This window comes from Physeter macrocephalus, chromosome 13, assembly GCF_002837175.3.
Source record: "Physeter macrocephalus isolate SW-GA chromosome 13, ASM283717v5, whole genome shotgun sequence".
Taxonomy (NCBI): domain Eukaryota; kingdom Metazoa; phylum Chordata; class Mammalia; order Artiodactyla; family Physeteridae; genus Physeter; species Physeter macrocephalus.
In genome coordinates this window covers 79,088,960-79,104,448 of record NC_041226.1, presented here as the reverse complement: position 1 = coordinate 79,104,448, position 15,489 = coordinate 79,088,960, and the positions used below count along the sequence as shown (strand labels likewise).

Here is a 15,489-nt window from a genome sequence, read left to right as displayed (position 1 = left end):
GATTTACACCTGCTCCTGGAATTTACCACACAGGCGGACAGGAAGAAGGGACAGAGTGACTGAAGCAAGTTGCTGCAATTTCCAGCTCCCTAATTTAGGCACACACAGAGGTTTTGTCATTCTTTTTACATCTTTAAGCAACCACAAGGCAACATTTGTTCACAGAGCTACTTCAGAACATGGAGGGGCTGTTCCCAACTTCCTGACTACCAGTTGCTTGAGGGACCTATGTCTCCTGAGCCGTTCCCGACTGACGTTCTCTTTGTGTGTCTAGGGGGTCGGTGGCTCTCCAGGAGCTACAGGTGCTAAGGGTGATATGGGACCTCCAGGAGTTCCAGGGTTTCAAGGTAAGACATAAGGGAGACGCCACTTGAAGACACATTTACCTGCCACCAGAGCCCCAGCCCCTGGTGCTTTCCTGTTGATAGACCTAGCATGGTTGCAGTACAAGATCCTGTTCTCTTCAAATTAAAATGCCATTTCTGGGTGGCTGCCCCGTTTGTAGAATCCCATGCATAGCAGTATAAAGACATTCTGATTTTCTTACTAAGAATCAGTGGATCATTTGCATCTCAATGAGAAGTCATGGATCTGGGCCATTCATTAATTTTTTAATGTTTGAAGCAAATATTTATTGGGTGCCTACCAGCTTCCAGGCACTTTGATTTTTTTTACGGCAGCATCAGGTACATATGAATGAAAGGTGAATACAACAAGTTCTCAGCTTGCAGGCATCTTGTGGTCTAGTTGGGGACACGTGTGAACCAGATCGTGACCAAAATCAGAATCACGTGCCCTTCCACTGGTTGTGACCATTTTATGGTTTTGCTGCATGTTTGGAAAAATGTGACTTCTGGGTTTTAGAAAGAAGAGTTTCATCAAAAGTTTTACATAGCTGACTACAAGGAATGTTCTTTTCTTCCACGTGCATAAATTGGAAATGTGTTCGCTGTGTGTGTATGCATGTATTATACGTGTATATGTACACATAAGCATGTGTGTACATGTATGTGCATATATGTATATACTGTGTGTATTCACACACACACGGTTATCGTTTGGAATTCTGTGCAAAGACAGTGTTTTACTTTCCTCCAGGGCAGAAAGGCCTCCCTGGCCTTCAGGGAGTTAAAGGTGACCAAGGAGACCAAGGTTTCCCTGGAACTAAAGGTAAGAGAATTTGGTCATTAGAAAACAGCAGCTGAAAATTCTTTGGCCACTTGGCAGGGTTCCTATATTTGGCTAATCTAGTTGACATTTTTACCAATGACTTATCCTGAAAGTCGAGTTTGTTAAATCTGTGCCTGAGATAAATCCAGTGGAAAGGGGTGAGAGGCAAAATCTCACAGGCTCTGAGGGCAGATGGAAATCAGCCGTAAAAATCAGGAACGAAATCCGTCTTGCAGGCTGAACAAACTATGGCTGGACAGTATGGAGTTCTTTCTAAGAAAGGGGCTGCCTCGGCTTCTCCACGGGGAGCCAGACGTGCCGAGTGGCTCCAGAGACACAGCTGGTCTTAGAAGGAAGTGGTCCGAGGGAGTCTGCATCCCATCCTGGTCTCTGGGGGTCAGAGCTTATTTCGAGGGCTGCGTTTAGTTTTCAAGACCGTGTTTCAAGAGAGGGAGTGAGCAACGAGAATGCACTGAGAAGTGGATTATTCGGGGAGAAAATAAATGGGGAAACGTGTGAGGAGCGAGAGAACGGAGGAAAGGGAGGCTGCGGTAGACCCGAGGCCCCCAGCTTCACGTGGCTGCTCCGTGTACTTCAGGACCCGTCAAGCAGAAGAAGGTTTACGTTTACTCAGTATTGAAAGATTAAGACCAGTGGTTCTGGTGTGCAATAAGGCAGATCTCAGATACATACGAGAAAAAAGTCCTAATTTCACCTGTTGGAGCTCCCCACGTGAGGGGTGGTTCCTTGAGGGGGGCGAGCTTCCCCTTGGGTCAGGGGTCCATCAAGGCCTCCAGATCTGAGTGGACATTTGACACTGGTGACCCCGAGGTCTGTTCCAGTCCCGAGGATTCAGGATTTTAGGTTAGATAATAGAGATGCGCAGATACCCGTGTGTCTCGTCGTGAGGATCTGGTCCCTTGTGTTTTCGATCGTGATTCTACTTTTGAGAAGCACTGCGTTTGACTGGGTTTCATGTCAGAAGCTGTTTCTGCCCTGAATGTGGACAGTGAAATTGACCAGTGGCTGCCCTGATTCCCACAGGTCTTCCTGGCCCTCCGGGCCCCCCGGGTCCATACGACATCATCAAAGGGGAGCCAGGGCTCCCTGGTCCTGAGGGCCCCGCAGGTCTGAAAGGGCTTCAGGGACCTCCAGGCCCCAAAGGACAACAAGGTAGGAATAACCGCGCTGTGCAGAGGGCTGTGGAGGCGGGAGGGAGCTGACCCGGGCGGGGTTTCCTCTTCACCTGCGTGTCTCACAACAGCCTCTGGGCAGTGACTGTGTAAACACGTATTTGAAGATGACTTTCTTACCTTCCTTCGGTGTATGTGAAAACCACGTGAAGTTTCTGAAGAGGCCTAACGAGGTCAGAAAAAGAAATCCAAGAAAAGCTAGGGCAGCACACAACTCACTACATCGATGTTCACTTAGAAGAACATGGGCGAAGGAATGGGAAAAGCATCTCTCCCGGCCAGGAGATAGGCGGCTCTGCAGGAGGCAGCAATCCAGACTTGTAGGAATTGGCGTTCTCCACGGCGGCCCGAAAGCTCTACCCAAGTGGCCGAGATCTATGCAAACCCCTGTGGTTCCCGGACACCTTAAGCTAGAATCTTTCTGCTTATTGGGGCTAAACACTCCTTACTTCAAAAGCTATTGCTGAGGAGTCGGGGATGGAAGATAAAGAAGAATGAAAACGTTTAGAGTAGAAAGGTAGCATCCATGAAAATTTGTTTTAACCACCTAGGAATAAACCGTACACATGAAAACAAAAAAACTACCCACGTCAGTAAACCCGGGGCCTAAACATTATCTGAGACACCAGAACGTGGCCGAGAGGGGGGAAACCCCTGAGAAAATGAAAATGCATCAGATCTCTCCCTACCCCCATGTGACTGCCTTTCCCCAAACTGTGTGCCGAACAAGAACAAGAACAACAGCAGGAAGCCGGGGAGAACCCCGAATTCCGAGATGAGGCATACCCCGTGTGGGTGTCAGTCTGCAGAGTGTGTGTTAGCCTTCTGGCTTTCTGGGAAAGCTCTCCCACCTGTAGTCCGAGGCCCCGTGCTTCCCTCTCGGGGGACCAGAGAAGACATTTCAAAAGGGAAGAAAAAGATACAGCCTATTTATTGCTCTCCATAACCGGATCCTGAATGCTTTCTCCTCTCTTTAGGTGTGACAGGATCTGTGGGCTTACCTGGGCCACCAGGTATTCCCGGGTTTGATGGGGCCCCTGGCCAGAAAGGAGAGGCAGGACCCTTTGGACCTCCTGGTAGGTTTGCTGTGCTCTCCCAACCTCACTACACTCTATCTGCCTCTTGGGGTTAGAAGCCTTAGGCCCAGGCATATGGAAACCTGCAAAAGGAAGTGTTTCTTGAAAGATTTCCATAGAAGTTTGTTTCTTAGGAGAAACGGGATCTTACAGAGGAGCTAAGGGTTGTCATCATTCTTTTCTGTGTGGGGAGACAGATGTTGATCAAAGCTCAGTGCCTCCCAGACGTTATTGAAAGAAGGCCACTAGGGACGGCCCTATCTGGTTTCCTAAGAGTCTGCAGCTCAGACACTCCATTTCAGCAAAGGGCAAAGGGTGGTGCATGATTGTGCCGTGTTGGCCAGAAGGCCACTGACTGGCATGGACTAAGGTTGATCTGCTTCCCAAGAAGCAGGACCTCAGAGGTCCCATCTTGGCTGGGATGCCAAAGGCTGAGGGTGCAGCTGAGTAGACAGAGGGCCCAGCCCAGCAGGAGGCCTGTGAACATCTTGCGGGCAGCCTGGTCGCCCCGGGGACAGGAGGACACCCTGCGCGGGAGCTTCCTTCCACCCTTGATTCCATGTGCTGGCTTTGGGCCACTAAGGCTGGGAAGCTACCTTAAAAGATGGTTCTTTTAATCATCCTATAATAATCCTCCCTCAGAGGAGCTCCCAAATGCTGTATGAACACATGCATGGAGTCATGTCATTTACGTCCCTTATTCATATATTTATATTTTCACATATTTCATTTATTCATTGGACTGAGTTTATGAGCTTCTGCTTTGCACCAAGCACCGTGCTTATAAAGCATCTCCTGCTGGGATGCAGAGAGGAGAAGCTGAGGTAGCACGAGGGAGGTGGTGGTTGTACCGAGTCTCGCCTCTTTGTAACTGAGGAAGCGAATTTCTCTGCTGTCTTCCAGGTCCAAGAGGCTTCCCGGGTCCACCCGGCCCTGATGGGTTGCCGGGATCCATGGGTCCCCCAGGCACCCCATCTGTTGATCACGGCTTCCTCGTGACCAGGCACAGTCAGACAACAGACGAGCCCCAGTGTCCTCCCGGGACCAAAATCCTCTACCATGGGTACTCTCTGCTCTACGTACAAGGCAATGAGCGGGCACACGGCCAGGACTTGGGTGAGGCGTCTACAGATGGGTGTGTTCATTCCACGTCACGTGGCCAGCGCTGGGTGGTGCTGGGCTGTGTTCCCGCTCCCGTCCTGCAGTTCGGAGTGTCACCAAGACCTAGTCAAGGAAAAGAGTCCCGTTTGCCTCCATCCTCACCAACAGCCACCGTATTACTCATGGGAAGCCAGGCAGACGTAAAGGCTGACTCTTTGAAAATTTTAAATTAATAAAACTTTTGACCCCTTCCTCAAATTATCAAGTAGGATCAAGATATCTGGAGTACACACTTAACAGTTTGCATTCATAGTCATAAAATAGAGCAACTTTACTGTTGCTCTTTTAAAAAATGTCCACGTTATCCTGTCCGAAATTCCTCTGTCCTTCTATTAGTTTAGATCGATAGAGGGTTGCGTGTTTGTCGTCATTTTCTTAGTCCTCTCTGGATCTGCTCCACCAAATTATGTTTTAATGTTATACACCTCTGTAACTTTCATTGAGGTTGCAACCACATATAAAGACGCCTCTGCGTTTCATGAAAGACGCGGTCCAGTGAGTTACTAGCTGTGGTACAAGGAGCTGCACGTTAAGTTCCTTCTAGAATTCAGTTGCAGGAAAAGGTCTGTCTCTACTGATGAACTGCTTTGTTTCTGTTCATCCTGCTAATTCTTGATGGTTTCCCTTTGGCCTGGATCACTTTCCATTGAATTCAATGCTCCTTTCCAATCGTACTAGTCTGTTTGGTACATTTATTTCCTTCTTTCTGTAACTGGCAAACATTTTTATTCCCACCTCAGCGGATGTGTAGGAGGGATGTCTTCACTAGCTAGCTCGCTTGCATTCTGTGTCGAGGCAGAGACCGCGAACGGTAAGCAGCGTCTTCTCCCTGCACCCCCAGGCACGGCGGGCAGCTGTCTGCGCAAGTTCAGCACGATGCCCTTCCTCTTCTGTAACATCAACAACGTCTGCAACTTCGCCTCCCGAAATGATTACTCGTACTGGCTGTCCACCCCGGAGCCTATGCCCATGTCCATGGCTCCCATCACCGGGGAGGGCATCAGGCCCTTCATCAGCAGGTGAGTCCGGCCCTTCATCAGCAGGTGTGTCCGGCCCATCGGAGCGCACGTACGATTGACGAAGAAAAGCGGCTCACGGTCGGGGCAGAGATTATTTTTGTGTTTTTCCATTTTCCCCCAAACATTTGATCCGTTGCCATTCCGTTTACTAATTGTGATACCTGAGTTTTGTAACAGAAATCAGCCATACAAATAACTGGATGTAAAAGTCAGTTATCTTCTTCAAAATTTTTAGTGCAAACCCTTGGTGAGATAAGGCCCGGCTTAGGAACAAGACGCGTTATCTTGTGTGACTCACCGGGGTGGCTGCCTTCCCTGCCGTGAACCAGCAGTGTCGCTGGAGTCCCCGGCAAACTTTCGAACAGCTTTGCAGCTTTTTTCTTTCTTAAATAATTATCTCCCTAAGGAGTCTTTTAAGATATATTTTTTTGGAATCACCCCCAAGAAACTTTTTAAAAATATTTATTTTTTAATTGTAGTAAAACAATAACATAAACTAACATAACACATAGCATACAATTTACCGTCTTAACCCTTTTAAGTGTACAGTTCAGTGGCACTTAACTGTGGGTGTAAGGTGGTCCCCAAGAAATGATGACACCCCGGACACGCTGTATGTCTGTGCTTTGTATATAAAAGATGATACTGATGTATCGTGCACGTTAACATGTGTACATCCTAAGATTTTTCTAATTCTCTTCCACCCCATCAGTTTTTGCACTCGTGAGGTGATATTGTACCCACTGAGACTGCATATGTTTGAGCGACTTCCCAAATTAAGTGCTTTCCACACTAATTAATGTCCGGCGTATGTTTTCAGGTCCCCAAGAGCCTTCCTGGTAGGAAATAAAATGGGAAATTGAAATGATTGTGACCGAAAAGTACACGATTTTCCTACTTTTGCCTCTTTCCTTCTAATTAAAATTGCTTCCTTAACTATACTCGGAAGCAATAGGAAAGTGGCAAAGGTATGAACTTGTTTGACTGCGAAGCTAGTCTCTAATTTTACTTTTACGCGCGAAGATAGTAAAGGGTGAAAAGAATGACAAGGCAGGACAAGTTTTCCTTAGGAAAGTGAGAGTGAGAAAGAACGGAAGCCTTTCTATGTTTCCTTTAGAGAAATAGCAGCTCTTGAATAGGAAGAGAGACTAGTGATGTGGGCTGAGAGGTGTCTGGAGTCAGAGGGGAGGGGGACGGGGTGGGTGCTTGGAGCAGCCCAGCACCCCGTGTGGTGACCACCTGGCACTGGATGGTCACCACCTACTTCAGGGTGGACTGGTTACCTATGGGGTCTGTAGCTCCAGAGTGTGGAAGGCTGGTCCTCACAGAACAGTCTTGTTAAAAGAATGTACCGCATAGACCTGGACCAGAAAGGCTGGGAGATGCCTGTTGGAAAAATCCGGTTTTTGATGCACCTCAAAATATCTCCTGACAGCTTTCTAAGATTTTTCTTTTGAGCTGTAAGAAAACTTAACTCATGGGTCTTAAAATGGGAAAAGTCATTGGTGACTTCCAGAGAGGCACCTCTCGAAACACAGATGTCCTTCCCATGTGTCGGGGGTCCCTGTGGGCTGATCTGTGTTGACTTTTCTTGCTCAGAACCATGCTGGGTGCACAAGAACAGAAACTAACCACTAACCACCTTTGTGTTTTTGTTTAGCTTTCCTTGGACAACAGGTAGAAAATGATTATTCGTTTTTGTCTCCTATTTACCATCTCGATAAAATTGACATTGACCTTGATTTGGTTGGGACACAGGACTCTGGGATGTGTTTAGGACATTCCAGAAACAGGTCCAGGAGAAGCCTCAAGTCTGAGACTTGCTTTTCTCTGTGGACCCGTTACCATGAGTTGTTTAAACACCCCGGCGTCGCCCGTTTCGGGGTTTTCACGTCTCCCTGTTAACCGACCCACAGATGCGCGGTGTCTGATGTGACCTCAGAAGTCACATCCTTTAAGTCGCTGCTCCGAAAGCACACACATCTCACATCCCCTTTTGTAGTAACGCTGCCCATTCCTCTGGGTCTCTGAGCGCCCAGGTCCCACGCTTACTTTCGCTTAGCGGTTTCTCGCGACTGCTCAGGACTCACAGGTTCCTTCTGAGGTCTCCCTTTTGGGGATGTCCTAAAGCTTCATTTTAGAAAGAGGTGATAACAAAATCCTTCCTCTTAAGCAGAAAAAGTAGCAACTTTTCTGCTGTCATCCTGACAAAGTTTTCTAAGCACTTTCCGACTCTCTGCGGGCATGAATCTTCAAAAACTGCGGACTGTTTAACTGTTCTAGATTGAAGACCACCGTTATGAGAGTAGGAGCTGGGTTCTAGTTCTGCCTTTTGACACAAATAACTGTGGTCTCATATTCTCATCGGTAATACGGGGAATGAGAGTGTGTGGATTTTAAGGGACCTCGTGGCTCGTTACATCTGTGATTCTCTGTCCCCTAGCACCCATCGGACGGGGTCCAGACCACGTCTCTGCAGCGGCTTGAATCCGCCAGCCCAGAGAGAGCCTGACATGACGCACTTTCCTCTGTGCTGTATGTCTGCTCCTGTGTCTGGCAGGCAGATGGTGGCAGATGTAGAAGGCCAATTTCAGTCACTGTTGTTCAGCCGAGCCCTTTAATTCATCTGCATTTGTGTGAATAAAATAGAAAATAGCGCGCGCACGCGCACACACACACACACACACACACACACACACACGGAAAACCGAATGACTCATTTCGGCCCTCTTCCCGCTCCTAATCCATTTTCATGCAAATGTTCCAGCATAACTAGGTGTAATTATTAACACCATTTATAGCCATTTATCATCATTGTTAGCACTCTGTTCAGTTTGTGACTTGAATATAATTATTTTACTGCCGATGTTTAAATTTTTTTTTTTTTTCCAACAAAACGTTATCCCACCATCAAAGGGTCGCTTAGTAGAGCAGGTCTGAGTCAGAACATTGTGTGTTGCTGCCATTTATTCTCGGGGGCGGTCCCAGCGGCTGAGCGGGAGCCAGGCTGGCTTGGGGAACATCCAGTCCAGCCTGGGGCAGGGTCCCCTCGCTGGTCTGTTGGTTCCGGGTCTGGAAAGAGTCTCCGGAAGAGGCTCACATGGACAGCCAGCCCTGGGTTTGTTATCTGTCTTAGTTACTATAATTCACTAAATGTTCTTCTTACATTGAAGATGATTCAGGGCTTAAAACAAATCGCCCTGATGCGGAAGTGGTAGCCCTTGGATTGCACCGTCTCCTCTTTCTTGAGCATTCATTGTGTTTGCTGAAATCCACACTCATTGCTGAAACACTGGAAGACGCTGAAATACACAAAGGGGAACACAAAAGTCTCCTGCAGCCCAGGCGCCTCAGGCGATGGTCCCTATTCCAACCTGGCCTTCCAGTTTCCTTCCTGCTGCAAAGTAGATGGCTAAATGACAAGTGTTGGGTCTGGTTTTGAGTTCAGTGTTTTAATACTGAGGCAGGCTTATCAAACCAATGAGAAGACCCTAAGCCTCAGAGTCCAAGCAGGGGACACCTGATCTGTTTGGTAAAACACATCATTGGGTCAGAAAGATGGAGTGACGAGGCGGAGCACAGGTAATGGGGAGAGGGGCGAGCAGGTGGGGGCCTCCCTCGGCTGTGCTGAGCGTCTCTGCTCCGTGCCTTCCAGGTGTACTGTGTGTGAGGCCCCGGCCATGGTCATGGCTGTGCACAGCCAAACCATCCAGATCCCGCAGTGCCCCAGCGGCTGGTCCTCGCTATGGATTGGCTACTCCTTTGTGATGGTAAGTGTTTGGGGAAACTCCATATTTCCCCCAAAGAGCTGCCCACAATCACCCCACCTCTTTTCCCTCGCTCCTGGGACCCCCTGCAAAGCGTCCGCAGGAGCCTGGCCTGCTCCCCTGGGAGGGGACAGCAGGGGGTCCAGCTCCAGCTCAGAGCCCTCCTCTTCCACGGAGTGGCTGTTCTGGGACTAGGTAGCTGGGTGACCTGGTGAGATTCCGAGTCCGCGCCTCCCTGGGGGAAGAGGAGGGCGCGCCCATGGTGGGTACACATTTACTAAAACGCTTGCAAGCCCCAAAGCAGAAGCTAGAGTCAGGAAGAGAGCGGGGGCACTGGCCAGTGTCAGGGGCCCAAGGGTCCACCCCCTCCCGCATGAGTCTGCTCTCCTACCGCCAGCTGCCCCTGATGCCAGACCCCCAATGCTCCCTTCCTCCCAAAAGCCAATTAGAACAGGAAACACAGCACCCTTTTGAGATCCCGTTGTAGCTTCTTATTTTATTGCCTCAGTTTAAAGTACTGATTGAAAACGCAGAAGCTCTGAACTTGGACGATCATGTTACACTGGAATCACTCCTGGTAAAAGACCCTCCACAAACATTTCCCACGTCACCACTGTAAGCCCAGTCCCATCTTCACACTCCCAGGTGTGGCCAGGTCGTGCGTACCTTTGACCCCCAAATCATCGTTAGCCTTGTTATTTGTTTGACAGGGAAAGTGGCCTCTTAACTGTTTTTCTGCTGTAAGTTATTCCAAGTGTAGAAGTTGCCGGGCAAGCAGCTTTTCAAATGCTTGTGTATTGGACGTTCGCCAGTCGGACGGCGAGGGTCCTGGGCTGGAGAGCCTGCATTTAGACTTTTCAACAGGCCCACAAAATTGCAGCAACAAAATTTAGCAAGTCGCTTTTTTTTCGTGTCTTTTTTTTCTGCGGTACGCGGGCCTCTCACCGCTGTGGCCTCTCCCGCAGCGGAGCGCAGGCTCCGGACGCGCAGGCTCAGCGGCCACGGCTCACGGGCCCAGCCGCTCCGCGGCACGTGGGATCCTCCCGGACCGGGGCACGAACCCGCGTCCCCTGCATCGGCGGGCGGACGCGCAACCACTGCGCCACCAGGGAAGCCCTAGCGAGTTGTTTTGATAATTCTAAATACTGCATGGTGACTACTTTATCAAGAAAGCCAAAAAAGTTAGAACTATGGTGTAGAGAAATCAAGATACTCGCAATGATGTAAGCATACAACTTTGACTCAAAGGCAGATTGGACTTTCGACTCCATAACCATAAGAAGTACGAGGTGGAGTCTCAGTTTGACGGAAGAGGCCCTTGATCCAAGGAGTAAAGAATGGAGGAAAGCACTCTGTCACTTCCCCGCCCCTTGTCCTGGTGTCATACAAAAATCTGAACAACGATTGCCCATAATTTCTCAAAACCAAGAGCAAATCAAAATGATGAGGTTCTGGAGAACAGGCATCCCATCACTGCTGAGCCTGGAGGCTTTGTGGTGAAGCTGAGGGGCTCGGATCTGGCAGCCTCCAGAGGCCTGTTCCCATCTCAGCTTTGCCTGGAAGTGTGATCTGGAATGTTCTGGGATCCTGGGGTCCTCCTCTGGGAATATAGGGCGTTAGCTTTGTCCTCAGAGTTCCCTTATGGCTCTAAAATTCCAGAGTTCTCTTTTCTTATGTCCGTAATAGCCGTCCTGTAGAGGTTTTGCCATATCTTCCATTTGTATGTCATTCATTTTATGTCTTGGTTTCTGAGGACAGGTGAGCCTACTTCAACCCAATTGAACAAACAGTTACCATAGTAGCTTTCTTTTCCCTCTTTCTCTTGTTTAAGTTTTCTTTTCTTAAAGAAAAGAAAATGGATAATGTAGCAAATAAAGGATGTAGCAAATAAAGGATTTTGCTACCTAATGTAGCAAATAATGAAGGATTTTGCTACCTAACGTAGCAAAGGATTTTGATGATCCCGTATAATTTTGTTTAGAAAGTCTGATGTCACATCAGTTGGTCCCAGCATCCTCTGCACATTTTGGCTGTCATCTCACGCCCCAAGTTAGAAGAGGTTTCAGTGTTCCAAGAAGAAAACAGTGAGGACAGCGTTTGTTGAAATGCTGGTGAAGCTGGACCAGTCACCTCCCACCCCCGGGAGGAGCGGTCGGCTGATTCCTGGCACTGGGTGTGCCCGGCGTGAGGCCATGGGGCGGTGTGGCTGCCAGTGTGTTCCCTAGTGGCCTCGGGAGACAGAGAGGGCGGCTTTCCGGGAGGGAGCACCCCGGCTCTTCCCTAGGGCCCGGGAAGTCCGTCGGGGTGGGCGGGCACCTCTGGCTCATGGCTCCTGTTTCCCTGCAGCACACCAGCGCTGGAGCCGAAGGTTCTGGCCAAGCCCTGGCCTCTCCTGGGTCCTGTCTGGAAGAGTTCAGAAGCGCCCCCTTCATCGAGTGCCACGGCCGCGGGACTTGCAATTACTATGCAAACGCTTACAGCTTTTGGCTTGCCACGATAGACAGAAGCCAGATGTTCAAGTAAAGTGCCCCCCTCGCCCCCCCCTCCCCCCCGCGGTGGCTTTTATTTTCAGTCATCCATGATCCATACACGTGCTCCGGTGCAAAGTCCCAAAGATGGTTCTACAGCAATCCTTAGGAAGGCTTCTTCCACGGATAGGATAGGAAAGATATTTGGTTCTGTTCTGCGTGGGCAGATAATCAAGACCATGTTCAAAGGCAGAGCTTAGGGGACAGGCTTTATTCATTCATGGCTCAAGAGCCATGCAGGAAAAAAGTTCAGTTTTCAGTTTTTCAAGATGAATCCACGGCAAGGTCATTAAGACAAATCTGCAAACCGAGCATTTTAAAACATTGTACCTTTAACCAGCAGGGGGAGAGAAAGTGACTCGCCTTGGTTTTCACGGTGTTTATAAATTATGCTGAATCGGACGTACATATTGCGAGTTACCAGTGACTGTTTTTCAGGCCTGCACGTGAAAATTAATTTCAGCACAAATGCCACCGAAACGGATACGGAGAACCTCTTCTTTCGTTTCCACTACCAAAATTTCACCTTTAAAACAACGGTCCCGAGTGGCCGTTGACCTTGAAGTTAGTTTGGAGCGGGGCCCAGTCTGTACTGGATGGGAACGCATAATGAGGCCTCTGTCCGGTACTTAGTACCAGCTGCAGCCCTGCTGGAGCGGACGCCGGGCGCCGATGGGGCAGAACAATTACTTACTGTTCAGTCCCCCAAATGAGTGCTTCTCGGCCCTGGAGATAAGCCTTTCTGTCTTTACCTCTTCGGAGAGAATTCTGTGGACATCTGCTCCGGCCCTGTCTCTTTCTAGCTTAGATCATAAAGGTGAAGCAACACGCTCACTACTCGTAGATTTCTAAGCCTCAAAAAACTACCAGGTGCCTTTCTAGTAGCTCACACGAGACTTTCTAGGCAACTGGGAACTTGACGTCAACTCTCCAGATAGAATTTGACCATTAACCACCGACATGAGCGCCAGCTCCCAGGGCTGCCCATTATAGGGTTAACAGGTAACAATGGGTTTTTTTGGTTTTTTGGTTTTTTTTTTTCTGAACCAGCAGCCTGGTACAATTAACTGAAATGCCTTCTTAAACAAAACTAGGTAAGATCCCATTAATTTAAATAATTTGGGGGCACTAGCATTTTCACCGAAGTTGCTAACGTAAGCCACCTCAACTTTCGGACAAGCTGCTCTTATTATATGGCTGCTTTAATTTGAATAAGATTTGAATAGTACTCATCTTAGTTCAGACTTCACTTCTCCAAGAGTCAGGGAACAGAATTCCTGGGATAAAGGAAGCATTTGGAACACTAAATGTCTTCCCCTGTCTTTGGCCTCTAATCAGACCACCTGCGTGAACAGCTTTCAAAAGTTACGAATGTGTTTTGAGGTCTGGTTGATTATTCCAGATTTGTTGCTCATTCTGTCATTCAGCAACGACTTAATGAGCACTTAGGATGTGTGTGAAGTGTCTCAGAGAAGAAGAACATCTTCCTAGTCTGGGGGTGTTTATAATCGAGTTGAGAAGAGAAAACAAAAGGTTAACCTATAGTTTGAAGAGGCAGGGTCTGTGGTGGGGAGTGGCTGAGACCTTGGGGTCAGACAGACGTGGGTGACTCTGGCTGTGCCCTCCCTCGCCCTGTACCCTTGGCCCGAGGATGGATGCAGATGATAGCTTGCAGGCATTGCCGAGGCCGTGGGATCCCCCCAGCGCGGTACCCGCTCAGAGGCAGGGTGAAGGCTGGTTCCTCGGGGATCTCTGAGGGGAGGGAGGGCCGAGGAGCTGGGCCGAGCCACGCGGTGACCCTGTTCTGTGCCGCCTTTCAGGAAGCCCACGCCGTCCACCCTGAAGGCTGGAGAGCTGCGCACCCACGTCAGTCGCTGTCAAGTGTGCATGCGGAGAACATAACGAAGCCGGTCCTCAGCTACATCACAACATGGTGCTACTCCTTCCCCTTGCCTCCTTCTCTAACAGCAACGAACTCTAGAAATATATCCTGTGTACCTCACTGTCCAGTATGAAAACTGTCAGGTGCCTGATAGGAATCTGCATAACTAACACACCCTGCTTCGTTGGCCTCTACTTGCTGAAGGAGAATCCAAGACCACGATAAGCTGCCCGTAGTGAAGTCCCAAATGGCACTTCTGATGAAATAAAAAATATGTCTGTTCTACAGTCCAGTGCACTGATGTGTGAAGTGAGACCCATCAGAAAACCAAAGGGTGCTAGGAGGGCTGTGGGACCTTCCAACCTGGGCGAAGCCCGTGTGCGTTCTTGTATTATAACAGATCCATTTCACACCCCAGTTGAAACGTCTGTTGATATCACTGTCTTAACTGTTTCAAAATTCAGGTCCCTCGGTCTGTACGAATAATAGTCGTGTAAAGCCGATGGTTGGAACCTCCAAAGGGAAGGACGGGGGCCCGTAGCCCTGTCTTCCGACCGCCCCACCAAAGAGAAATTTCGGTCTTTCTGCTCTGTGTGGTACTATGCAGCTGCTTTTGCAGAAGTCACGGATTTCCTGTGGAACAAAGAAGGTCCCCAAAGTAGGCAGAAACGAAATATATATATATTTTAGTAATTTATATAGATGTCAGCAATTAGGCAGGTCAAGTTGTAGTTTCATTTCCACTGTTAAAATAAAGCTTACATAGTTTCTTCCTTTAAAAGCCTGTGTTGTCCTTTAACAGAGATTTTTAAACACTAGGGTATGGAATGTGAAACACCAGTTTTCATTGTTCACCTCCAAACCAAAAACTGTGTGTTGCCAAAACCGAACCCGGCTTCACGGATGTGGTGTCTATTACAGGAAAACATGTACTTTGAGTTTCTTGTTTTTATTCTGTATGAAATATCTTCAGGGTTTTAAACACTAATCACAAACTGAATGACTTGACTTCAAAAGCAACAAACTTAAAAGGCCTTCACTTTATGAGTATTCCTCAGTCTGCAGCCTGGTGTGAGAAATAACTCTGTCGAATCAGACGATCAGTATTTTTACCTGTAAAGCACATTCAGGCGGCTTCCTTGGTTTCTCGTGAGTTGTGTTCAGACTTCAGCAGGGGAGCGGATGGATTGCAGGAGAGCAGAATTGGACCACTATGCCTGAAACGACATTTTACTAAAAGTCTCCAAAACGTTTTTAAGACTACTAAGGCCTTTTGTGTAATTTCTTTAAATGTGTATTTCTTAAAAATTCAAATTTGTAATAAAACTATTTGTATAAAAATTAAGCTTTTATTAATTTGTTGCTAGTTTTGCCACAGACACATCAAAGGAAAAGTTACTGCACAAGCCACTAATAAATGTGTAAGCTTTGCAAATTTAGATCATATTTATTTCGTAGTTCTTCCAGATGAGAGTCTCAGACTGGGGGTAATTTACAGATATTTACTACAAAGAAAAAAAATCTGGTCTTCTCCTTCATCCCTCCCCCCCTTCCCTCCCATCTGTCCATCCAGGCAGCCCTCATCCATCCATCCATCCATCCTTCCATCCATCTATCCACCCATCCATCCATCCATCCATCCATCCACCCATCCATCCATCCATCCACCCATCCTCCCATCCTCCCATCCATC

General features: G+C 48.3%; 1 protein-coding gene across 1 annotated transcript in view; it reads left to right on the top strand.

Moving 5' to 3' along the window:
- COL4A1 (collagen type IV alpha 1 chain) overlaps nucleotides 1–15,137 on the top strand; it is a 153,905-nt gene extending 138,768 nt beyond the window's left edge. Inside the window, exons 44-52 of the mRNA XM_024123173.2 lie at nucleotides 275–347; nucleotides 1,099–1,170; nucleotides 2,215–2,343; nucleotides 3,341–3,439; nucleotides 4,343–4,555; nucleotides 5,442–5,619; nucleotides 9,275–9,389; nucleotides 11,733–11,905; nucleotides 13,735–15,137. Of these exons, the coding sequence (XP_023978941.1) occupies nucleotides 275–347; nucleotides 1,099–1,170; nucleotides 2,215–2,343; nucleotides 3,341–3,439; nucleotides 4,343–4,555; nucleotides 5,442–5,619; nucleotides 9,275–9,389; nucleotides 11,733–11,905; nucleotides 13,735–13,816 (1,134 nt within the window). The 3' untranslated portion in view covers nucleotides 13,817–15,137. The remainder of the gene's footprint in view (nucleotides 1–274; nucleotides 348–1,098; nucleotides 1,171–2,214; nucleotides 2,344–3,340; nucleotides 3,440–4,342; nucleotides 4,556–5,441; nucleotides 5,620–9,274; nucleotides 9,390–11,732; nucleotides 11,906–13,734) is intronic.
- Nucleotides 15,138–15,489: the final 352 nt, after the last annotated feature.